The 25,787-nt window shown below is 46.0% G+C and overlaps 1 protein-coding gene across 4 annotated transcripts in view; it reads left to right on the top strand.

The window, feature by feature from the left end:
* The first annotated feature begins 3,431 nt into the window (after window positions 1-3,431).
* MDM2 (MDM2 proto-oncogene) overlaps window positions 3,432-25,787 on the top strand; it is a 79,192-nt gene continuing 56,836 nt past the window's right edge. The window contains exons 1-7 of one of the 4 annotated variants that reach the window (XM_086918999.1): window positions 3,432-3,763; window positions 4,593-4,671; window positions 4,984-5,058; window positions 5,185-5,318; window positions 6,867-6,913; window positions 11,412-11,476; window positions 20,058-20,139. In XM_086918999.1, coding sequence (XP_086775125.1) covers window positions 4,612-4,671; window positions 4,984-5,058; window positions 5,185-5,318; window positions 6,867-6,913; window positions 11,412-11,476; window positions 20,058-20,139 — 463 coding nt within the window. In that variant the 5' untranslated portion in view covers window positions 3,432-3,763; window positions 4,593-4,611. Of the gene's footprint in view, window positions 3,916-4,261; window positions 4,397-4,592; window positions 4,672-4,983; window positions 5,059-5,184; window positions 5,319-6,866; window positions 6,914-11,411; window positions 11,477-20,057; window positions 20,140-25,787 lie in introns of those variants that run through there. The other 3 variants (XM_086918998.1, XM_086919001.1, XM_086919000.1) reach the window with 3 other exon arrangements.

The raw sequence follows: 25,787 nt of genomic DNA, 5'->3' as shown, positions 1-25,787 counted from the left end.
AAATAGGGGCAGTTGGATTAAGTACCCTTATTACTGTAGGCTCAATTCTTGTGTCTTCATCAGCTGGTGCAGGGAGTTCTGTCTCATTAACCTCGGAACACAGGACTCTCCCATTGCTATTGTTGTCAGCGGGGGTATCTTTCACTACAGAATTGGTAACACAAACCACTGCCTCTTTCCTGGGAGTATCCGATGTTGAACTTTCTGAAATTTCTATTACATCAGAGGCTTCATTTAAATGTTTTTGGAATAAAATTTGCCTCTGTCTTCTCTTCGCATACTTACGGACTGACTTCCTATTCTTTCCTTTATACTTTTTTCTTTTTTTATTCCCTTAGTACCAGATGTTACTTCGCGTTCTTTTTTCTCTTGGTTAAAGATAGGGAATAAAACATTTCCAGTAGTTTGATTGCTCTCTACCGGACATTCTTCCTCCATTAATTGACCTTTTGCAGTAGATTGATGTATCACCAGTGAACTTTCTTCCTTCACTATAGAGTCTTTTTCTCTTTCATTCGACATTTTTAAGGAAGTTGGGATTAGGGTCTCAGAAGGCTCATGGATATCCACCTTTAACGTCATCCCAACCACTGCATTTTTTCTTAATGAAGTATTACTGTCCATGGCATTTAGGGCAACAGAATTAGTAGGAGGAGCTATTCCGTCCTCCATATTTTTTGCCACTAATACTTTCAAAATCTCGGTAACTGAGTCCATAATGCAGTCAGAACTCACTGCAAATTTTCCTAATAGAAGTAATATAGAAGCCAGTAAATCTTCAAGAGCTATCAGAGAATCCAAAATCGGTTTTTCATTTTTCGGATAGCCAGACGCAGTATAAGCACGGATCCTAGAAAGATTTAATTGTGGAGATTTTAACTCACTATGCATAGAAAGGATATCATTGGATGCTATAGAAGGAGTGCTACTATATAGTAGTAATCCAGAAGGCGTCGCTCTATTAGGGGTTTTGATTAGTTCAGACTGATTCACCGTTCCCTCGCCCATATAGCGACCACAGAGTTCTAGATCAATACTGGACGGAATAGATAGTTCCACTATATCTTTCTCCGTGTGTTCAACATTCTCATTATGCTGTTTTACTTCCAAATTTATTAGCAACGGATTAGGAAGATCTCCTTTAGTTGAACATGATGGGAGAATGACTTCATTAGTATGTGGCTGACTCATCGTAGTTAGATCATGATTAAGATCAGTCACTACTTCATGTTGAGAGTCAGTTTGTGATATCAACCCTTCGTCTTTTATTAGAGGTCCTTCCGTATCCTTATTAGCTGGTTTTTCCCATTTTTGCATTAGCTGCATTTGTCCCTTCAATTGAATGCTATTGTCATATTTGTTCCTCAGGGGGTTAGATCTCGTTTTTATACATGACCTCCCCCCTAGCACTCTTCCAGAGCGTAACTTCTTTGCTGTCATAGTGCAAAAGGCTGTAACCTATATGCAGACCAATATCACCAGAATTATATGAAGTGTTTCGTAAAATAATTAACAGACTGTCTTTAAAAAGCCAATACACAGGTAGTGCTGAAAATACTAAACCAAATGAGGGATCTGTCTCCTCACAGTATTTTCGTCTGCAGTATGTTAATGTATTATGTATTCAACAATAAAATGTAAATACCGGGGCCCAGCCCGGCCTACCTCGGCCACAGAGGGCCACAGAGGGCCCGCCCTTTGCCCGGGCTTCGCCCCGGGCGCTCCCTCGCGCGGGGCGAGAGGCACTCCTCCCTCTTAAGGGGCGCTCCGATGATGACGTTACGTTGGTCACGCCACACCCGCCGGGGCAGCTGGGAAGTGTAGTCCCCGCGGCGGAGGTGGCTTGCTGCGACTTCGATGGCCGTTCCCCTCACGGCGGCGCTGGGACCACTGGAGCGGCACTCCCAGAAAGGATTAAAGAACCGATGAGCCGTTCCCCTCACGGCGGAGATTGTATTCAGAACAGGTAGTTATGCCAAGCGTTCACAGCGCTCGCTCGGCGCTCCTCCCTCTTAAGGGGCGCTCCGATGATGACGTCACGTTGGTCGCGCCACACCCACCGGGGCAGCTGGGAAGTGTAGTCCCCGCGGCGGAGGTGGCTTGCTGCGACTTCTATGGCCGTTCCCCTCACGGCGGCGCTGGGACCACTGGAGCGGCACTCCCAGAAAGGATTAAAGAACCGATGAGCCGTTCCCCTCACGGCGGCTATTGTATTCAGAACAGGTAGTTATGCCAAGCGTTCACAGCGCTCGCTCGGCGCTCCTCCCTCTTAAGGGGCGCTCCGATGATGACGTCACGTTGGTCGCGCCACACCCGCCGGGGCAGCTGGGAAGTGTAGTCCCCGCGGCGGAGGTGGCTTGCTGCGACTTCGATGGCCGTTCCCCTCACGGCGGCGCTGGGACCACTGGAGCGGCACTCCCAGAAAGGATTAAAGAACCGATGAGCCGTTCCCCTCACGGCGGCGATTGTATTCGGAACAGGTAGTTATGCCAAGCGTTCACAGCGCTGGCTCGGCGCTCCTCCCTCTTAAGGGGCGCTCCGATGATGACATCACGTTGGTCGCGCCACACCCGCCGGGGCAGCTGGGAAGTGTAGTCCCCGCGGCGGAGGTGGCTTGCTGTGACTTCGATGGCCGTTCCCCTCACGGCGGCGCTGGGACCACTGGAGCGGCACTCCCAGAAAGGATTAAAGAACCGATGAGCCGTTCCCCTCACGGCGGCGATTGTATTCAGAACAGGTAGTTATGCCAAGCGTTCACCCAATCCTTTTCAGGCAACGCGGTGAGAATCTGGAACTCACTTCTGCCTCCGCTCCGGACCACCACCTACTCCCAGGCCTTCAAAACTGACCTCAAAGTTCTCCTCCTTCAAAGACACTTCCAAATGTAATTCACACCCTCTCTATTATCTGAAGGAAGACCCTCCACTATAGAGAATCCTTTTCTCCAGGACTATGGAAGTGCCTTCCAGTATGTTCTGCCATTTATTACAGTAGTATCCTTCGACCTGTGTTTGGTACTCATTTGTAACATGCACACGTTACTTTTCTCTTGTAACACAGTTTGCTACCTCTTACATTTTGTTTGCATTAGATACTTGCACAAGTGCCACCACTGCCTACTTAATGTTTGTTCTTGTGTTTGAGTGTCTGCCATATATTGCAGCACTATACCTCTACTTGTACTTTGTACGCTTTTTTAACCTGCACACATCACTTTTTCCTCCTGTAATGCACCGTTTGCTACCTCTTGTATTTTGTTTGCTCACAATTGTCATTTTTGCCTCATGTAACTTAACGTTTGCTTTTGTAATATGTCACTTGTAATGTTCTCCTCATGTATCAGTTCTTTCCTAATGTCAAGCGCTCTGACACCTTCGGGTAAAGTCCGCGCTATATAAAAACGCATAAAATAAATACATAAATAAATTGACGATTCCAGATAGCTGTCCCCCACAGGCGAGGCATAATTGGCTTTGCCAATACTTGTTCCGGCTGGTGACATAACTTGTGTGGGAACTTATGTGTTTTACTTTACAACCGCCCTCTCAAGCGAGACTTGAGCAGAGTAGAAACGGAGTCGGCGGAACGCGTTGTTTACAGCTCGGCATGCCGCTGCTTCGGTCTGGTTTGGTCGTGGGACAGAGACGCTGATCGCTGCGAGCGGGGAGTGCAGGAAGAAACTCACGGAGCCTGCGTGAAGAAGGAGGAGACCCGAAGAAAGCCGAGGGGCAGCGATTAAACAACAACATCCGTGGGATTCAAAGTGCGTCAGTATACTGGTTACTAGGTGGAACGGCCCGGGCCACAGCCTCGAACTTTCTTGGAGGTTGTAGCCGACAGATGCACATCATTCCCTGCGAGGTTACGCACGCGAGGCCGGGGCTTGAGGTGAGGCCTACCAAGGCGCCTCGTTTGGTGGGTTTCGACGGCAGACTTTATTGATCTGTTCGGGGTGTTAGTCAGGGGCAGCGGGCATCAATGAGTACAGCGAGGGTGCGACTCACTTGAGTAGTTTACGGAGGCAGCGGGTATTATATTTGCAATTTGCCAGTCCACAGTCTAGTCCAGAGCACTGGCTCTAGAGACTGCATCAGCAGCGTGCAAGGACAGCATGTGTTGGGATAGTTGGTGCGAGGTTGCCGGCGAATGTGAGCAGGTCGCGGTCGGTGTAGCGAAGAAGCACCCTGGCAGTGTAGTGCTGCGGTGGCGATTCTGAGTCAGGCAGCTGCCAGTGAGTCACCGCCCCTCCGCCGGTCATGCTCAGACATGTCTGCAGCGCTCCCGCTGGGTCTAGCCCCGACTTGTCCCGCGCTCTGTACTTAAAGCTGCGGCGCCTCACCCTCGCAGCACTCTAAACACTGCAGCACTTTATCCACTGCTCCCTTATTTATTTTAGGTAAAGCTGGGGATCCCCCGTCTGTCTTCAGCCACAGCCTGCTGCAGGTGCCATGGCAGTGAGAGAGAACATGTCGCTGGCGCTCGCTGACTGCGCTCTCCGCTGCTCAGCCTCTGACCAGCAGCTGCTCTGCGCTGACTCCATCTTTTCCCATTGTGTTTTATGGTTGAAAACAATTTATTTTATTTTATTGTAGGCAACCGTGCAATACCAAAATGTCTTCAGCCGCAGGCTCCTTAAGCACTTCTATGCTGGCTTCTGAGCACGAGGCGCTGGTAAGGTCCTGTTTTTTTAAATACTTTACGTTCGTGTGATATTTGATTTGTTGTCAGATGGATCTTCACTTTTATAATAGTTAATTTACTTTGACATCTGCAAATCTCGCATTGTCTGCTAGTTCGGACCTGTCTACATTTAAAGAACTATGGTTGTCCATGTTTTCCTGTATTTCTCTCTGGTCCTGTTGCCTAATTCACTGTGCTTTGGGCCAGTCTCATAGACCTCTGGGAATAGAATTGTGGATAGCTAGCGTTGGTCGCTTGTTTGGGTTTTATTGGTTTGCTAACCTCTGTAACTCTCTGTTTCAGGTTAAACCCAAACCCCTGCTCTTGAAGTTACTAAAGTTTGCAGGTGCTCAAAATGACACCTTTACAATGAAGGAGGTAGGTTGTCCTTGCTTTTTATCATGGCGCACTCAATGTACATTGATGACACCTGTTACTTTATTGTGCGCTCGCCACTGTACTTGGCTTTCTCTCAAGCGTTGACGCGTTGCGCTTGTATTTCAGGTTATATACTATCTTGGTCAGTACATTATGGCCAAACAGCTGTACGATGAGAGACAGCAACATATTGTCCACTGCTCTAATGATCTGCTCGGAGAACTTTTTGGAGTACAGAACTTTTCTGTAAAGGAACCTAGGTAAATGACATACGGGGTGGGGACTTTCTTGTGATTACGTGCAAGTCAGCTTCCTTATGTACTGAAAGTCTGTCCTCTTATTTTGTGGTGTTTTTCTGCTGAGAATGTTAATGTTATTAAGGATGCAGTTTTTAGCAATTAGCTTGTCTTACAGTGCTGCCTATAGCAATGCATATTACCGCATAGGCGTATGGGACACAGTGATTTGCCGCATTCAGGTTAGTGCCATTTACCGTTCTTCTGTGCACCGGGGCTGTGAAATGTGTATATTTTTTAAAACTACCTTTGGGACATGTCTTTGCTGTTCTCTGGGGTATTGTCCAATGACTTGTCCGAGTTTCACTCATCCATGTAAAATGAATTGATTGGCCTGGCCCATTTTTTTCCCTTTCACTATTGGATTTTTTTCTAAATTTATAAACTTGTCATTAGATTCTCCCCCACCAGAAGAGCTAAAAAAAAACTGGTAGTTAATATTAAAGCTGATCTGTTTACGTTTCCTCATACATTACAATGTAAAGTATCAACACACTTTGTGTTTGAACAGCTACCCACTTCTGACAGGTGTGTAGCATGTCACACCATTCTTGTGCTTTTAAGAGCCACTCTTATTCTGCTTTTAACTTTTTTCCGTATTTCGGTTTGTTCTCTCTAGTGCATTTTCCATTTTGCTTTTCACCGATGCTCTAGTAACTTCAGGCGTTAATACTTTTTTCCCCATCTGACTTACAATTGTCTCTTGAAAAATTCAAGCTATAGTCGCAGTACCAGCTTGTATTTTTAATTGCATTTTTGAAAGGTTTTAGTAGTCTCTTGAACAAATACCATAAATCAAAAGACTTCTTTTTGCACAACAATATAATCGGAATTAATGTAGATTAGTGGACAAGACAGTTCATTTTGCTTAGGAAGTGGGGCAATCTAAAATTAAATGCTGGTTTTTACATGTAATAATTCTGGAAAACGTACTAAATCAGGAAGCACGTTAAGACTGTTTTTAATTTTTCGTTTATAGATCCAGCTTTTGAGGCTCACTACTACAATACACATTTCAATGTGGTTATTTCGCATATTAACCGAGAATAAATACGTCCTAGAATGTTCCTTTTCTATTTTGCTTGTTGTGCAAAAATATTTTAATGTCATTAAATTAGAATGCTGTGCGTGTGTGTGTGTGTGTGTGTGTGTGTTTATATATGATACACACACATACACAGCTGTTTTCTATCTTAAGCACGGGTTTTATTGGGGAAAGATGTCATCTTAGCAGTGATGTAGTTTACGGATGCATGTCACCAACTTTTGTGTAATTGTAAAGTCACAGGCAAGCCCATTTATTTATTCTTCTCAAGACCTTTTTGCTGCAGAGGCAAATTTGCTGCTGAGCAGCAAACTGCAGCGGATGTTTGTGATATATGAATGCCTGTTGCAGACCTTTGTGTTCACGTTGTGTTGCAGACCTTTGTGTTCACGTTGTGTATCTGTTCCCTTTTCTGCTAATCTTCATCACTATTCTGAATAACACGGTTCTTTTTCTTTATCCTCTAGGAGATTGTATGCAATGATTTCTAAAAACTTAATAACAGTCAGTCAAGGTAAGAACTCCCAGAGATGTCGACTTGATAGTTATCTTGCATGCAAGTGTTTTAAATGCTCGATGTATGCATAGTTGGTAGGGGTTGACAATTTAGCTTTGCTTGTTGTGGGGATTAAAGCAATTATGAATCTATGACTAGAAAGTATATTCAGGGTTAGGGTTTATTTCTTCGTTATTGGGTAACATGAAGCCCGGTATATCCAATTTTCCTTTCTATTTTCTTGTTTTTTGAGTATGCATTTGAATCTTCTAAATATTCATGTGAATAGTATCTGCCATTGTATTCTCCTTTCTTTCATCGGTGTGGTGGTGAGGCTGCTGGAGAACTCCATTATAATGCTCAGATGCTAGTTAATCTGTACTACAGTTGTTTGCCCTTCACAGCTCTTCAAAGTGGGGGAAAAGTAAGACCTGTATTTTGGGCTTCAGGCTTGCAACAAAAGCAGGCCGGACTAGGAACCTTAAGCAGACCTGGCAGTCTTGTCTGACCAGCCCTGAGTTTGGGTGGGGCTTGGGTGTGCAAATGTGAAACTTGGCGGCCATCTTACTGCATGCCTGTCATCATATGTTGGATCTCATTTGTGCAGCATTATCTTGTGACAAGTGCGGATCCTTGTTCTTTATCGCACCGGCACCCTCGTCAAAGGTGAGTGCGGTCTCTTATGCCTCACGGACGGCCCATTTTTTCCCCCCTTGAGTGTCTCTTATTAGTCTAGCATAAGTTTGAAATGTACAACTATCTTGTAGACTATGTAACAAGTGCGTTTTTTGTTGTCAGAAACTTGGCTTACTGAAAATTCAGCACCAGATATTCTCTCAGCCATTACCCCATGTCTTCTCGATTGCGAGGCCGAGTAGGCAATCTTAAAGAGGGAGTGGAATTGCCATTATCTTTAAACAGCCTGTGCTATGCACGTTCACGGAATTAATCATCACAGGTTGTGAGGTGGCCTTTTTCTCCATTACCTTTTCCAGCACATTTTCAATTTCTGAGATTTTGATTTATTGGCCTCTGGGCTCGGCATCCAGCTTCATTACATCACTGTTTGATGCTTTGCCACCACTCGCCTTGAGCTATTCAAACTTCAGTCATTGGTGAAATTAATCTATAATTTGATGACACTATGTGCCCCATGGCTGCCACCTTGGTTTGCGGACTTGGAAGGTCTTCAGATTTTTCAGTCAGTCTACTCCCCTCACACATACGCTTAAGCACGCACTCAATGCAATTTTTTTCTAACTTGCCTAATCTAGCTGTTGACTCTCCTTTACCTCTCCTGTGGTCGGATCACCTGGCTATTCCTATTCTTGAAACTTTACATGTCCCTAGTTCTGAACAGCAGTCATGACACGGCTAAGTAGCGGTAGTAGTCCACATCATAGTTCGGAGCTCAGATGAGGTGCGCCATCTTGGACCTTGCCTCAGCCACGCCCCCTTGAGATGACTCTTTATGCAGGAACCTATTGTTGAAAAGTGGGTTATTGGTAGGGGCTAGTGTAGGTCTGCCACTGGCAATAAGGCCACTAACACATGATAGGACCCAGCATAGATCTTAGAAAATTGTTCCTATGCTCAACCCTTGGTAACGTGGCTGCGAGCAGACCTGCTTAACTTCAAAGACCGGTATGTATAAATGTTTAAAAACACCATTTCAGTAAATAATTAAGACACAACACAAAATAAAAATACAACACAAATTAATAAAAATGGGTAATAGTTTTATCTTTTAAATGGCACCAAAACGAAAAGAATCCACTGTAGGGAACCAGAGATATGAATTTTTAAAGATTAGTCACTTTCTAGTGCTTAGAAACCACCAGTGCCCCTGTTAGTCATTTTGTTTTCTCTGACAGGGACACCTTTAAAAATGGTTCTGGAGAATCTCACCAAATGTGGCGCCTTTCCCAGCAGGCGTGGCCCAGTTAGAACTCCTTCCTGAAGTTCTGCTTGTGGGTCCCAAAGTATCCAACACACAGTCCAAGGTTCTGGAATCTCCAAGAGGGCCCTTGAAAGTGTGAAACTTCAGTTCCGCAATCCACTTGAACAAAACCCTGACAAGTCCACTGATGGGTCTCCAAGGTGTAGGTTTAGTTGGTGATGTTCCAGTTAAGCTTATTTTAACCTGTAGCTTTCAGGGAGTCCACTCTTAGTTCTTTTCCAGCAAGATAATCCACAGGGCTGTAGTTTCAGATGGCGCAGTCTTCATAGGTCAGGCCTTAGAGTTCCTTGCACAGCAAAATCTTTTCAGCAAGTCACTTCTTGCTTTATTCAGTTTCAAGCAGCAGATCTGGAGGGCTCTGCCCCTCTCAGATATTTATTCAAAATTCTCTGGATCAAGCACCAGGTCACTTCTGACCAATAAGAGCAGGGTAACTCATCATAGTTATGACCACATCCTGTAGAGTGTGGCATTATTTTGTCCCAGAGTGCACCAATCTTCCAAATTCATAATGGCTGATTTTCCAGCAAGGAGGTAAGAGCTGGCTAAACACACCCCTGGGATGGCTTCTCTCCATGGACTCTCCCCCTACCATCTGCACATACCTTCCTTGAGCCTAGCCCTGACTGGGTCAAGAGTGTTAAAGTGAAACTGAAACCCAGGCCCTTTCCTCTTCCTTTTGAAGAGCATGGTTTACAACTCCACCCCCTGACCTGGCATTCCTATAGACCAGCACACTGCCCTCCCAGCAGAGTGGTTAACCCTAGGATTTCTTTATCACCTCTTCAAAGCAGCCTGGCTAAACCACTTAACTCTGACCAATCAAGGCAGACCACTGGAAGGCTGAATTTGGACTTAAAAACTAGAACGTCTTATAACTTCTTGTATGCACACTTTAGGAGAAATTCAACAATATAATATTGCTGGATTTTTCCCTACCATTCTAGTAAGAGTTTGAAAGGTAGCTCTATCTCCTTCCTATCAGGAGTTATTCTTTAACAACTCCCTGCCATGTTAACCTATAGGCCATGGGATTTGCAATGGGGACAATGACTTGGGCTAGTTTTCTAGCACCGGGGCTTATAAAAAAACACATTTTATAAGTAGTTCCCTAATTTCTACAGGACCCCACCCCCTGTGCAACTAGGGGAGACTTTAGGGTTTCTGAATCTGCAGAAGTATTGAAGATCCTCTTACCCAGTGCTCCTAGCATCAAAGTCGAATTTGAGCACCACTTTAACACAATGTGGGGAGTGAAATGTGAAATTTCAATTTAACCAGGCATATAAAAACTAATTTTATAAGGGTGTACCTTTATAGATAACTGAACCCCCACCCCTGGGATACCTAGGGAAGACCCCAGGGGTCCCTAATATGCCAAAACACTGAAGGCTTTCCACTTTTAAGTGCCCCTAACACCACAATCTAGTTTGGGCACAATTTATTGTTTAAAAGCAGTCCTGGCACCCAGTGCTGCTTTTAAACTGACCTCAGGCTTCAGCACTGCACACATGCTAGTGCAGAAAAAGCGACTGGCCTCTAAACTGCCATACCCCAGGGTACTGGGGACTTTTAGGTAGTGTCGATTCCCTGCCCTATTATATACTAGGGGTCCTATGGGGCAGGTCATGCCAATTACAGGGGTATCTCACCATACCATAGTGTACCCTAGTGTATGTTGGATGTTTTAACTGTATTCTAATGTGTTCCTTTCATCTGAGCGCTGGCCCTAGGCCTGGTTAGTCAGAGCTCAGGGTCAGTCAAAATCAGTTACCACCAGCATCAGTCAGCAGAAAGTCGGGGGGTGCCCAGGGCACAGGATGACTTTGCAACACCTTTATTTAGCTTAAACACTAGATTTTTGAATTCTTAAGTATGTACATATCTGCTTTGTCATGCAGCCCCCTGCCAAGCAGAACCTGAAGTCAAATTGGGAAATCGCATGAGCAGCCATCAGCAGTGGGATATATTTATGGTTGGAGGGAGATGCGTACTTGGTTTGAAAGTATTTGCAGAACCGATTTGCAAATGTCCATTTGATGCTGTACTTAAAGTAGCTTGACAGCCCCTTTAGTTGATTCTACCCAGGTGGTTGCAGTTTTCTTCCTATTCCGTACATATTTAAATGCTGTTCTGGAACTGTCTAATCGGTAGTAGCTAATTCTATAACTGATGTGCTGCATTCATGGTTTTGTTGCTAAAGGATTAGTTTAGGTAGGTTGAGAAAGATTGTATCTGGGTTTAATGTTACATTTTTGGTGTGCTGTTGAGTACAGTTAAATGGGGAAAGCTACTGATCAGAACAGTGTGTGCGCGTTTGCAGTGTGTGTATTCCAGTGCTTGATGTATTTGGTCAGTAGCAGGAAGAAGACAGTGCAGAGGCACTATTTTATACATTAGGCTGCTAATGGTAATTTGCAGTAATTCATTCTTAACATCTGTATAATAATTGCCTGAATTGCTCTTTAGAACTCTAAAAGTTTTTTTTTCAGCTGTTTTATATTCCATTGTTCACATAAATTTTTTTTAACCTTGATTTTGTAATTTTATTTTTAGAATCTTCTATGGTGTGCTCCTCTGTGAAAGACTCCAGTTTACTGGAAAGCGAGTCTGTTGTGAAGGTGAGCATATACTGTATAGGTAATTGTAAGAGTTTCCATCCCTCCATAAAAAGTGAACTGCCTTTTACGTTTTCATGTGGTTTTAGGGTCACTCAAGTGGACATTTTTTTAATTCCAAATTCAAGCCAGATTCTGGTTTTGTTATTACAATGTATCTATGTTTGGTCACAATATTGTAAACAAACCACTATCCTACCATATAATTGAGTGTAGGAGAAGTATCAAACTCCAGTTGTGGCATGATGATTAATTGGCTACCTAGTGGCCGCCTTCCCTATTTGTTTATAGCCTAAAATGTTTAGTTGGAAACATATTTTCTATGACCAGTCCCCATACACCCCCTTTATCAAGAATTGTCACCACAAAATCCAGGCACACTGAGAAACAGTGCTTAAGAGAATGGCCCATAGGTAACATCAGCTTTCTAGTTGTATTGTTTCAACCACATAATATGTTTCATGTCATAATTTAAAGGCAAAGTTGCTCGAAATGTGACTTTGACAGTTGAAGGCTAACGTTGGGGCACCATTCATAAGTCTGTTTTGCATTGTTTAGGGCTCATCGTTCTTTGATAAGCTTAAAGTAGTTGTTTATTTTTCTTTGCAGGGATGATTAGGCACAACCTAATTGGCAGTGTACACATGCTTGCTCCTGTCTTGAGCTGGCATGCATGGTGCGATCTGTTGCCATTCTGTTATTTATTTCGTAGTGTCCCATGTTGAGGCATTCCCTCTGACTACTGTTAGCTGAGATGACTGCTTGAAGTCGCCTGTGGTGGTTATCTGATGGTAGCCCCAGGTTGCTGCTGTTTGCTTGGAGCGGTGATAACCCAGCCGTGGTAATACGTTTGCTGAAAAAGCCAAATGCAGAGCCCTCTAATTTACCTAACAGCAAGCAAATGTGTCTTCTTCCTTTCCACAATATATTTCTTGAAAGATACGTACATTTCAAGTTCTCCCGTTTTCGTGAAGGTAATGGCATTTTTGATCCTGCTCAGGCAGGTCTCCAGATACGCCATCTGATGTGCCCATATGCTTTTAGATCTGTCTGCAGCCTTGGAAATTCTCATTCCTTCTTGAATTCCTTTTACTGTGCATGGATGAGAGGCAGTGCATTTGGCTGGTTCATTTATTTTCTGCTGTAGTTACCCAAGCCAATGTGCTACCCCTTTAAATTCTACCCACAAATGTCACTGTGGGTCCCCACACAGACTATCATCCATTGTGACATTTAACATTATTACCTGGTGTGTCTACACCCTCTATGGTGCCACCCTCCTGTGGAAGGGGGCAAAGACCTAGCCCTGATTGGTGGTGTCTCCCCATATTCAAGATGCCAGGCACTGAAATATGTGCTTCACCTCGCTTCTCCCACCTTCGGGGTAGAGTTGGCAGATGTTGGCACACCTCCTATTCTTTGGAGTTTTCCCGCTGTTTTTACCACCCAAAGTGGGGGTGTGAACCAGGGGCTGCCAGCAGCAAAGGCTGTGGCTCGTTTTACAAAGGGGTAAGGCCTTGGACGCTTCCCTGTTCGAGCACTGGCCCATCCCTGGTGTGAATCCTCTGCCCAGAATGTGCATTGTTTCTGGTCCTAGAGAGCAGGGGCTCTCTACAAAGAGATAGAAGGGATTTATTGAGAGGAGTAGTTTAGTACAAAACACTCCTGTGCTCAGTGAAGCGATCATGCTGCTGTGGAACTCAAGTTGTCCAGTTCCCAGCCCATGTGCTCTCTAATATTCTGTGGGATAGTGCACCCTGCCTTAGGGCTGTACGGTCTGCTAGAGGGGTGACATACCTATGCCTCCAGGCAGTGCTGGCTAGCGTGGCACCAAGCAGTATACCATGTTGACTTCGTCATTTTTCACCTCACGGGTATGCAAGCTGCAAGGGCAGTGGCATGGTCCCATTGAGGGCTGGGGTCCCAGGGGACCCTCTTCAGCTCTCAGGCTCTAGTTACCCAGGGTACCACTTACTAGGGACTTACAGGGGGAGAAGTATCAACTGTGGATATGTTTTTAGGGAAAAAGCAATGGCACAGGGGCCTGGATGGCATGGATCTGTGCACTACAATTGAACCCAGGCTAAATGTGGGGGCTAACGTGCCAAAATAGGCACTTTCTCACAGCCTGCAAAACCATGCATTTTACATTAAACCTCACACTGGCATCAATGCGGGCTTAATGTGCTGAGCAGTTTGATACCAAACTCCTCATCCTTCGGTGAAGCCATCATGGTGCTGTGAAGTTCGTAACGACGACCTCCCAGCACCATATACTCTTAAATGGCAGCACTGCACTTGCAGTGCCCAGGAAGGGCCCTGGGTACTGTAGGGGCACAGGGCTCATACACCTGTGCCCACACCACTGGCATAGGGCACCCAGCTAGAGGGGTGACTGATGTATGCCAGGGCAGTGGGATTTGTGGGCATGGCACTCAGGGATGTGCCATGTTGACTCTCTGTTTAGTTCTGTACTTAGACAGCTAGGCAGTGTGTAGGTGTCTGGGTACAGGGTTCCTAAGAGTGGCACCATAAGTGCTGCAGCCCTTAGAGCATGGTGACCAGAGAAGACCCCTGAGTCCCTAGGGTACCATTTACTAGGGGCTGATAGGTAGCCAGAGGTGCCCATTGGGTTTTGTTTCAACACAGCTTTAGGGAGGCAACACAGGCCCTGGGTACCTGGTTGGCAAGAGCCCAGAGCACACTCAGTCGAAGCACATCAGCAGTTCAGCAAAAAGTGGGGGCATACTAATGCAAGAAAGATGGCACTTTATCACAGCTGTGCCCATGGTAATCATTTGCATCTTAACAATGGTACTATATCCATCATCTTACACACCTTCTCATTGGTGGGGAGGGCCAGAAATATGATTTTGAGATCTGTGTTCCATGATGGCACTAATGTGTAAAGGGACAATCTGTAGTTCCTTTTGAGTCAAATAACAAATTGTATATTAATTCCAGTTGGCCAGCCCCACCACGGGTGCACCAAAAAATCATGAGTGGCCAAGTTCTGATTCAGTGCCAGCTTTTCATAATGTATATATTCATCTTTACTTGTCTTGGCAACTATCCTTGCCTGATGAAGGCCCATAAAGCCTGTGTACCGTCTTATAACAGTTGTTACTGAGTGAGGTGTCGGCATCTGCTACGTTGCAACACTGCCTCATCCCTCGGTATCTTTAATTTAATTGAGAAAAGGCGAGGTCTGGCAGAAATAGTCTTTTTGCTGCAATGAGTGGTCTGCAGCCTTGCCATGTACAGCATTGCATAAGATGAAAACAAGTTACGTACCTGTAACTTCAGTTATCCAGTATTGGTATCTTTCATAGATTCACATGCCTGAATCATTCCCGTCGCCGAGTCGGGAGTCCCACGGTAAATAAAAAAGCAGTGCCAAAAGCACTTTGTAGTAGTAGGCCCTAGAAAAGGCCTGAGGCCTAGATTATAGTAGCCTATCTACCTCATTATGCTAAAAAGACCAAAGTCTTTGCTCCAACTACTCCGCTTACAGCACCCTCTAGAACCCTCTCTGCAGAGCCAGCTCTCCTCAGATTTTTGTAGCACAAGTGGGAACAAGTATCCCAAACTTAGAGAACTGACTCTCCGGGAGGAGGGTGGGTGCATGTGAATCTATGAAAGATACCAATACTGGATAACTGAAGTTACAGGTAAGTAACTTGTTTTCTTATCCAGTATTGGGGTATCTTTCATAGATTCACATGCCTGAATCAGAATAGCAAGCAGTAAACCAGGCAAAGTCGGTTGCGGATGGTGGGAGACTTATTGTAGTGCACCCCCATGAATGCATAATTAACAACCAACAATTATATAAAGATTGTACTATTAACAAAACATGATCGGATTCGACATTGTAAATTGTGCAATTTCCTACAGAATAGGAACTTATACACCATAGAAACACATAATATGTTAAATATATCTGCATATTAAAAAACCATATACTGAATTATATGTACTTTATATAAGAATAAGCCAAAGTTAGTACCTGAATGTATTCTTTATGGAAACAGGTGACGTAAAACAGCTTGGCCCACTGCCGCATCATCCTAATTTGCTGATTGCAGGCAGTAGTGTCTTGTAAACGTGTGGACATTCTTCCATGCCGCAGCACGGCAAATGTTCTCAAGCGTCACTCCTGCAAACAAAGCTGCAGACGCTGCCACGGCTCTTGTGGAATGAGATCGAACAGATCTTGTCAACGGTCGGTTAGCCTTATGACAGAACTGAATGGCGGAGGCTATCCACCTGGAAATTGTGACTTTAGTGACCGCTTTTCCCAATGTAGTCTGGCCATAAGCTACAAACTGTTGATCTGACTTTCTTAAAGTCTTGGTTCTCTGGAGATAGAACTTTAAGCATCGTTTAATGTCTAAAGAATGCAATGTTCTTTCAGCCGGGGTTGTAGGATGTGGAAAGAAAACCTTCAGCTTGACTGGCTCATTTAGATGGAACTGGGAAGGCACCTTTGGTATGGTATGGAAGGCTCCTTGGTTGTTTGTGCGCCTTCTTCCTCCTTGGCGAGAGAAACCAGCCGATCCAGACTGGCGATACGAGGACTGATAGTTCTGGCGGTATTGCTGTTGGTATTGCCTGCCTTGTTGGTAATAACTTCCACTCGACGAATAACCGCGTCCTCTCGCACCTCTGAACGCTCCTCTTTTGTACTGCAACGACCCTAGAGACTTTGCAGTATCTGTATCTGTTTTAATTGCTTGGAGAGCTTCGTCAACATGTTTTCCAAAGAGAGACTCTCCGTCATATGCCATGTCCAATACTATCAATTGGACCTCTGGACGAAAGGTAGTGGCTTTCAACCACCCTTGACGCCTTAAGACAGCCGCTCCTGCTAACTGTCTGAAATTTGTATTCGTAATATCTAATGCGCAGTCGATGGATTCCGCCGCTGCGCGCTCTCCTTCCATTAAAATTTTCCGCGCTTCCTGCTTCTTGTCCTCTGGAATCGGGTCTATATGAAACCAGCCATTTCGGACCACATTTGGCTATCATAGCGCCCTATAATCGCCAAAGAATTCGCCGCTCTGATGGATGCTGCAGCCATAGTGGAAAACTTTTTCCCAATAAGGTCTAGGCATCGCCCCTCCTTATCAGGTGGTGTAGAAATAGGGGTAGCTGGGTTTTTCGACCTCTGTTGCGCAGCCTGAGAGATTACTGAATCCGGACGTGGATGACCAATAAGGAATGCCGGACTAGTGAGCGGGGCACTGTACTTCTTTTCAATTCTTGGCAACACAGCAGGCACAGATGCAGGGTTTTTCAATATCTTTAGGCCCTCCTTCCAAATGTAGTCAATGATAGGAATGGCTCTAGACACCTTCCTTGTTTCCTCTTTAAAATCATGGAGAATGCACTCCGTTTGCTCCACTGTCACCGGGAGTTGAAATCTGTTTGATGCCCTCTGCATCAGGTTTTGAAACCCACCTACATCTTCAGGTGGGGAATCCTGAAGGCTGAGGAGTTGGAGGGGATGGCATGAGGATAACGTATTCATCCCATGGGTCTGATGACGGTACGTTAGGCAACTCTCAGTCTTCTACTTCCTCTTCTGATGACATGTCTGGGGTTTGCGGAGGCAAATCAGGTGGCGTAGGTTCCACGACTGGAGAAAGCGGTGGAATTTGAGGTAGAGGAACAGAAGTACCAGATTGAGGCATTTGTGGCGGAAAGCGTTGTTTATAATCCGCCAGCATAGCCTGTAAGTCCTGTATCAAAGTAGGTGGTAATTGAGTGACTTCTGAGACCTTAGGCTGTCTCTGATGTTCCAAAGCATGAGGCACTATGATTTCCTCCTGGTAGTAATGCTCTGTGTAAGTGTCGTCTTCATCATCGTCTTGACACTTAATGATGAGATCAGATGGGTGACGCGCCACACCAAAAGCTCCTTCATTATCATCGTCCTCAAAATCATCATCATCGGAGTAAGATTCTAGAAGATGAGGGCATAAGTGGCGACATATAAGAACCTTGAGTTGAAAGTTCTTTGTGGAAAGTGGCGTACAAAAAGTCTGATTCCCAGCAACAGGCTTTTGTAAAGCTGAATCCATCAGTTTGGATGGCACTGGTGACAAAGGTGCAGCCGTCAGCTGAAAAGATGCTGTCGTCGACGGGTTTATCGTCGACGACGAAGGAACCGTCGTCTGTGGTCTTGCCATCGACGGGACGACCGTCGACGGGCTAGTCGTCGACGGGAGTAACTGTCGGCGGGCTCGTCATCGACGGGGCAGCCGTCGACTGATTCGTCTATGCTTTCTTCGTCGACGAGACAGTCGTCGACGGTGGCGTCGATGACTTCGTCGATGGGCTCTTTTTAGACGACGAAGGCTTCGTTGAAGATTATGTCTTCGTCTACGAGAGTTCTTTTAGCCACAATACACATTTTTGTAGACCCAATAGGTGAAGTAATAGATGTAGTAGATATCATAGCCATAGAAGAGGAGGTTGAAGTCGAAATAGTAGTCACTGGTGAGGAGACAGTAGAACTCTTTCTCACGGTTTTCTTTGAGGAATTGTTGGTGGCTGAGGCTTCAGAGACAGAATGTTGATCTCTGTGAAGAGCCTGCAGTGGAGTGGGAGGTTTTCGCATGTTTTCTCCCCACACTTGTCTTATCCTCTTGAGACCTCGCCCTCTTGCTAGAGGTAGAGGCTCTATCATAATCCTCCGTGGGAGAGGATTTAAGCCACCAAAGGACTCTGGCCTCCCTATCCCTTAAGGTCTTAGAAGGGAAGGAGTGGCAGATCTTACAATTTTTTTTGCCTCATGTTTGGGATAAAGGCAATAAATGCAGTCCTTATGCTGGTCATCCACATGGACCCTCTTCTTCTCGCAGGTTCTACAAGGTCTAAACAAGGCCTTCTTGTCAGACATTCTGAAGCTCTGAAGAAAAAACGGAGTCAAGACTCAGGGAGACTCCCTTCCACACAACGTGCAGTGAAAATCTGAGGAGAGCTGGCTCTGCAGAGAGGGTTCTAGAGGGTTACTGTAAGCTGATTGGTTGGAGCAAAGACTTTGGTCTTTTTAGCATAATGAGGTAGATAGGCTACTATAATCTAGGCCTCGGGCCTTTTCTAGGGCCTACTACTACAAAGTGCTTTTGGAAGTGCTTTTTTATTTACCGTGGGACTCCCGCCTCGGCGACGGGGAATGATTCAGGCATGTGAATCTATGAAAGATACCCCAATACTGGATTAATAATATTTTGCTATTTTTTGTTCTTCACTGCTTTGTAGGAATGTCTCTCCTCTTTAACTGCCAGTGTAAAGTCAAGCTACAGCAATATTCTATTACTTTTGTAGTGCAGATCCTTCAGTTGCTTTTGCAAGTTTTGTGCCTGATTATCTGCTACAGGAAGTCTCCCAAATAAACTTGACTGTCATTTTCGGAAAACAAGGATGCCAGAGTACGATTCCCAAAATTAAGGACTAGACTCCAGTTTGTCTATTTCACAAAGAAATGTTATTGCTTCTAATAGGGTTCAGTAACAGTTCACTATAGTGTGGAATTATCATCAATGTGCACCACTGTCTATTTTGTCCATGTATTCCTAAGATTGAACCTTCACCCCTAAACTCTTTCAAATTCACTGCAGGTTCTAGGATGTTATGGGCTCCAAGCTAGTAACATTAGACTCTAAACCTAGTTGAAACACCATTAATTGCTTATTTGTTTCCAATGGTATTCTTACCAGCGTCCTTCAGAATGCATATACTCTGCTTCATTAGAACTGGGCCTGCTATAGGGGACATTACTTTGTCTCTCACGAACCCACCATGCTTTCTGCAAGTGCTACTCACTCGACAGGGCTTTTTGGATAGTTGCTTAATATGGTCCTTTTTCGCCATATCTACTTCTGTTCAATTTTTGTGTCTTTTCCAATGCAGCGATTAAGGGCAAATTTAGAAGAGGGTTACTCATCTAAGTAGTGACAGTCTTACATTGTGCCGAATACTTGACTTGCTGTCTATGCCCACAACTTTTTACTGTGTAATATTAACCTGCTTACCCAGAAAATTCGAGGCACAGTGAGGGTCAGACATTGGAGTTTGAAAACTTGCAGTGCTCGCGTGACTTTAATTTTATTGCATTTTGCCAATTTCTGCTACCAAGTACAGGCTGTGGCCACAAGTTTCTATGGATAGAAATTTCAGAATAATGAGTACAGAAGATACTTATCAGATGAAAAACTCTTTTCAGCCTGCTTTTTGTATCTTTACCATTGGGGTTGTGACTGGGCTGTAGCAGGCTATAGTCTTAATTCAGATTGCTCAGTTCATCTGAATATGTTTACAAATGAACAGCCTCATCTCTGCACCACGAAACGACCATTTCGGTCTTATTTCATAGTTAAAATGTATCACCAAATTCTTTTATTAAATGATGTATCACTACATTTTTACTTGTAAATTATTTATATGTTGTGGGCCACATATAGAAATCAGTAACTGTTCAGCAATAATTTTATGAAACAGCTTGGTGCCCTGTTAAGTAAAAATGTAGTTTACAAATGTTTGTGCCATTGTATAATTATCTATATTTTCTCTGAAGGATTCACAAGAGAAACCTGCAACTGCAAGCTCAACCTATGCCCCTGCTACCTCAGCCCAGAGGAGGACTCGCAGTGAAAACGGTAGGTGTTTACCTCAAATTGTTTTCAGCAGCTTTGTAATAATAGTGTAGACAATGATGGAACCTATGTTTTTTTTTGTTGAAATTAGCTTGCAGTGGCAGCTTGCAGAAGTGGGTAGTGGTGCTTTGCCCTCCGTTTTCTACAGAGGTAGACCCAAGGTACCCCTGCTGGCAGGGTGCAATGTATGTGAAATGTAGGACATGCCATCCCTGATTTTGCTGAGCATTACACTGAGGCTGCTGGGCCTCATGGCTTCCTGCATTCTGCTAGTGGATCATGCCAGATGGCATATACAGGCTCTGCAGTGGGACCTGAAGTTCCACTGGGCGCAGCATCAGGGGAATCTTTTCGATGTCGTCCAGATCTTAGATGGGACTGCACGTCAGTTGCAGTGGTAGCTCCCAAACCTTGATTGGGTCAACAGCAGATCCCTCTCCCTTCCCCAACCACAGTTCACAGGGGTTGCAGATGCGTCACTCCTGACATGGGGCAGCCACATGGGGGAGGCGGAGATCAGACACCTCTGGTCTACGGTGTAGTCCGTACCCTATGTCAATCTTCTGGAGCTCTGGGCGATTCGTCTAGCATTGAAGGGATTCCTTCCTTCTGTCAAAGGAAGAGTTCTGCAGGAGTTCACAGGCGATACCTCCGCCATGTGGTACTGCAACAAACCGGGGGGGGGGGGTCATAGGCCTTTCGCCTCTGGACATGGCTGGAACATCTGGGCATATTCCTGGTGGTTCAACACCTGACAGGTTCCCTAAACGCCCGGACGGACGAACTCAGCTGCCGGTGCATGTTGGATCACGAATGGCGTCTTCACTTGGAGGTGGTGCAAGGTTTCGTGCATCAGTTGGGAGAGAACGCGCTATGTCAGCAGTTCTGCGCATTGAAGTTTCCAATGCAGCACTTGCTCGGCGACTCCTTTCGTCGCGAGTGGAGTTGCAGCCTTATCTATTTTATTTCAGGGATTTGTAGAGCGAATAGCTGCCCTAGGGCTTCCCAGCGCTAAAGGAGAATTCTATCAGTGAAATGCTGAGCCACCGCATAATTAGCGGAGAAATGGCCATGTTTTCAGCTTTTTTCTGACACAGGTTTTGTTAGTTGCAGCTCTGATTTCCAGTGTACCCCTTCCCTCCTGTACCACTTCTACCCAGAATGCTGATGATCGAGCGCAATCGGGCCCAAGTCATTCTTGTGGCCCTGGACAGGGCATGAAGAGACTGGTACCCACAGCTCTTGAGCATGGCCATCGATCCTCTGCTCAGACTGCTTCTTAGGGAGGATCTTCTGTCGCAGCAGCAGGGGACTGTCCTCCAGCCTCCATCTCCTTGTGTGGAGATTGAGTGGCGACCGTTGACAGCTTTCGACCTTCCTCCCGAAGTCTGTAACGTTATCTTGGCAGGCCGGAATCCCTCCACCAAAACAGTATATGCCTGTAGATGGAACACATTTGTGGCATGGTGCACAGCAAAGGATGTGGATCCCCTTTCTGCCCCTTTGAGGTACTCCTCTTAATTCTTTCTTTGGCCCAGCAGGGCTCTTCTCTGAGCACTCTTATGGGCTATCTTTCGGCCATTTAGACCTTTCTACGCCTTCCTGATCAGCCTGCTCTTTTCAAGTCCCCAGATTGTTTGTTTGTCTACTTGCTTTGAAGACTGCTCTCTTGCTTGCCATAACCTCTGCTCGCAGGGTGCATGAGCTTCAGGCTTTATCTTTCAAACCCTCCTTTCTTGCTGCCCATCTGGACAAAGTAGTCCTCCATATTAGGCCTTCTTTTCTGCCCAAAGTGGTTACTTCCTTCCACAAAGGGGAGACCATCACATTACCCACCACGTTCCCGCCTCCGCACCCTTCCAGGAAGAGGAGAGACTCCACTGTCTGGACCCAAAGCATGCTTGGTCTTTCTGCCTTGACTGCATAAAAGACTTCCGGGTGGACGATCAACTCTTTGTGGGCTATGTGGCCGCTAAGAAAGGTTGGGCAGTGCACGAACTTACCATCTCCCGATGGATTGTCCTATGCATTATGATCTGCTTTTCTTTGGCTAAAAATGCAACCTCCGGTGGGACTGCACGCCCACTCTACCAGGGCGATGGCAGCCACTACTGCTTTGGGATGTGGAGTTCCCTTACTTGACATCTGTCAGGCAGCCACATGGGCATCCTTGCATATGTTTACCAAGCATTACTGCCTGGACGTCCAAGTCCGGAGAGATGGCTTTTTCGGCCGTTCTGTTCTCAAGGACTTCCTGGTCTGAACTTAGTTCGCAGACCCCCCTCCGGGGTCGGCATTGCTGGGGTACTAATTCTAAGGTAAGGAATCTATAACTACGGTCTCTTTCAGATGAACAATTTACTTACCTTCAGTAACAGTGTATCTGTAAGAGACATATATAGTTTTGCAGTGTGAATCTTTCCTGGATTCACTATGCTGTGCATTATTCGGCGGTCTAGTGGTTGGGTCCGAAACTGTAGTGTGTTTTTTTTTTTTTTTTTTTGTAGCCCAGGTGGGCGTCGACGTCCCACCTTTTGGTGTACTTCCTGTGACGTTGACACGCTTTCTGCGGTAGCTCCCACCTTTGGACGCCATCTTTAGATTCTTTTTTCCGCCCTTGGGTCTGGATCGTCACCAAAAGGCTCCAGAGTTTTTGGAGGAAAGAAGAAGAAAGGCGAAATTTCCACAGAAAAGATTGGAGAAGATACTGAGGAACAAGATCACCAAGCCGGGACGACTAAGAAGGAGGAGAACTTCGAGATCTTCAACGTCCAACGCAGAATGCGCACCCAGGAGGCCCCTGAGCGCAGGAATGGACAAAACACCCTTTAAATTCTGCCGTAACTGCCACCACAAATACGCGCAGAAGGACCAGCACCCAGTCTGCAACCACTGCTTACCGGTCGACCACGAGAGCAAGGATTGCAAAGCCTTCACCCCGAAGACACTCCGGGTTAGAGAGAGACCGAGGAGAGCCAACTACACCATGCAACCTCTGTCGCTTCAGGACCTGGGCCTCTCCAGCGACTAAGAGGACAACCATCGCTGAGGGACCAGATGACTACACGGTCATAGAGACCAATAAGAAGGCATCTAAAGAGGTAGGAGAGACGTTGACTCCTAAACCCCGACAGACTCTTCAAAAGCCTAATCAGGACTCTCTCAAAACTGAGTTTAAGTCCTCGAAAGGAGCACTGGTGCCGAAAACCTCGACGGCCGCATCTGCATCCAAGGACAAACAGCCCAGCGGATCCATCGAAAAGGACTCCAAGGCGGCGAAGGCCGGCGAAAAGCCACGGTTGTCGAAGCACGTCCCCGAAAAGGACCGCTCGACTTCGAAGGAGAGGGACCCGAAGGTCGCTTCGACGACTAAGTCTAAGAGATCGGCCGAAACGCTCGATGCAGAGCATACCACCGAAATGGAGAGGAAAAAGAGAAGGCTCGAGGCCGAAATGGAGAACATCCTGCAAAGGAAGAGAGTTCGATGAGAAAATGAAAAGGTTCACGATTCTGTCAAACCCCTGTCTACGATCGTCGTAAAAGAAGAGGAGTTCGACGCCGAATAGCCGCAAAAACTCCCGAGGGCCTATACTATGAGGAAGAAGGCGACTATGACCAGCGAACGACTTTCAGCTTGGCATCCTCAATGACACAGGACCTGGATTGGCAGGACCTCGACTCCGAAAACCCAGAAGAACCTGTGTATACTTATTCTTCAAGGCCTTCGCAACTAGATGACATTGGGGCCTATAACATTGTCATCAAAAACGTTGCAGCGGCCTATGGAGTCAAACTGGAGGAGGAAAAGTCAAAGGCATGTTTCCTTTTGGAGACCCTGCTCCCCACTCAAACAAAGAGTCAGTTCCTCCCCATGCTTCCGAGTGTCATGGACCAAGGGAGGGAGGCGTTCAAGGACCCAGCGACCTGCAGGTCTGACACTCCTAGGACGGAGAAAAAATACAAACACTCCTCTCAGGACCCTCCCTACATCCAGTGAGCCGTCACAGCGGACTCCATTATCACGGCAACAGCTAGAAAGAGAGCAAACGTCTCAACAACGTCAGGGCCTCCACCAGACAAAGAAAGTAGGAGAATGGACCTAACTGGGAGAAAAATGGAGAGAAATGCAGCAGTACACTGGCGCATAGCGAACTCCAATGCCCTACTGAACAGACACCAGTTTGCTTCATTGGGACGAGATGGGGCAACTGCTCAAGCACCTCCCCGAGGAATACCAGCAAAGGGCATCACACCTGTGGAGGAGGGAAAAAATATAGCAAATGCTTGCCTGAAAACGGCCTTGGATGGGGCTAACACATCCAGCAGACTTAGGATAATAGGAATCACAGAAAGAAGGCAGGCCTGGCTTAGGATCTCAGACTTCAAGCCGGAAGTACGGAACAACATTCTGAGCACTCCTTTCAATGGAGAGACACTGTTCGGGGCACCGGTGGATGAGAAACTCGGCCAGCTAAAGAAAGAAAATTAAACTGCAAGGTCCATGTGGGCCTTACGGTTCAGAGGGAGGAGTAGGTGTACCCCGACACGGAGACCAAACGGATGGGGAGGAAACCAGCCGGGAACATCACACCAGACATTCCAGCAGGCACACCAGGGCGACAATCGATCCCAGCAGGGGCAGCAGAAGCAAACCTGGCAGTACCAGCCTCGGGGCCAGTCCTTTAGCGGGAGGGCGAATGGAAGGGGGCAAACAAGGAGAGGTGGCCAACAACCCACCTAAAAGTGACTCTGTCACGCAAAGCGTGCCCACCCACACGACCCCTCCGAGGGTGGAGCACATCAAGAGGGAGTTACACGGACCAAACGTCAACGACCATGTAAAACCAGTAGGAGGCTGGCTAAAACGCTTCCTCCAAGAGTGGAAGAAGATAACTGCAGACAAATGGATACTCAACATCATACAGTTCGGATACTGCATAGAACTGGAAAAGAAACCACCAAACAGAAAACCAAAGAGTAAGGCGCATTCAGGAAAAGAACTAGCGCTACTCCTAGAGGAATCACAAGAACTCCTCCGAAAGTTGGCCATCGAACCAGTTCCATTCAGTGAAAGGAACAAGGGAGTGTACTCAAACTATTTCCTAGTTCCAAAAGTGGACGAAACACTAAGACCCATCCTGGATCTAAGGTTCCTAAACAAATACATAAAGACATACATTTTCAAAATGACATCCCTCCAAGAGGTCATTCCTCAGATAAGGGACAGAGACTTCATGTCCACCATAGACCTCAAAGATGCCTACCTGCACATTCCCATAAACAGGCAGCACAAACATCTGCTAAGATTTACCATCAACCAAGAACACTACCAGTTCACAGCCCTAGCCTTCGGTCTAAAGTCTGCACCAAGGGTTTTCACCAAATGTCTCATAGCCGTGGCAGCCTACCTGCGCAGGGAAGGGATCCATGTATACTCTTACCTCGACGACTGGTTAATAAAAGCAAGTTTACACAGGACATGCAAGGAACATGCACAGCGGGTCACGGAGACACTAACAGGCCTAGGATTATCCATACACTGGGCGAAGTCCTCAATGGAACCAGAGCAAGAGAAGATCTTCCTAGCGGCACAGATCAACACCATACAGAGCAAAGTGTTCCCCAGCGACAAGAGAACACTGGCTCTGCTG

This window comes from Lissotriton vulgaris, chromosome 1_1, assembly GCF_964263255.1.
Source record: "Lissotriton vulgaris chromosome 1_1, aLisVul1.2, whole genome shotgun sequence".
NCBI lineage: Eukaryota > Metazoa > Chordata > Amphibia > Caudata > Salamandridae > Lissotriton > Lissotriton vulgaris.
This window is presented reverse-complemented; position numbering and strand designations above follow the sequence as displayed.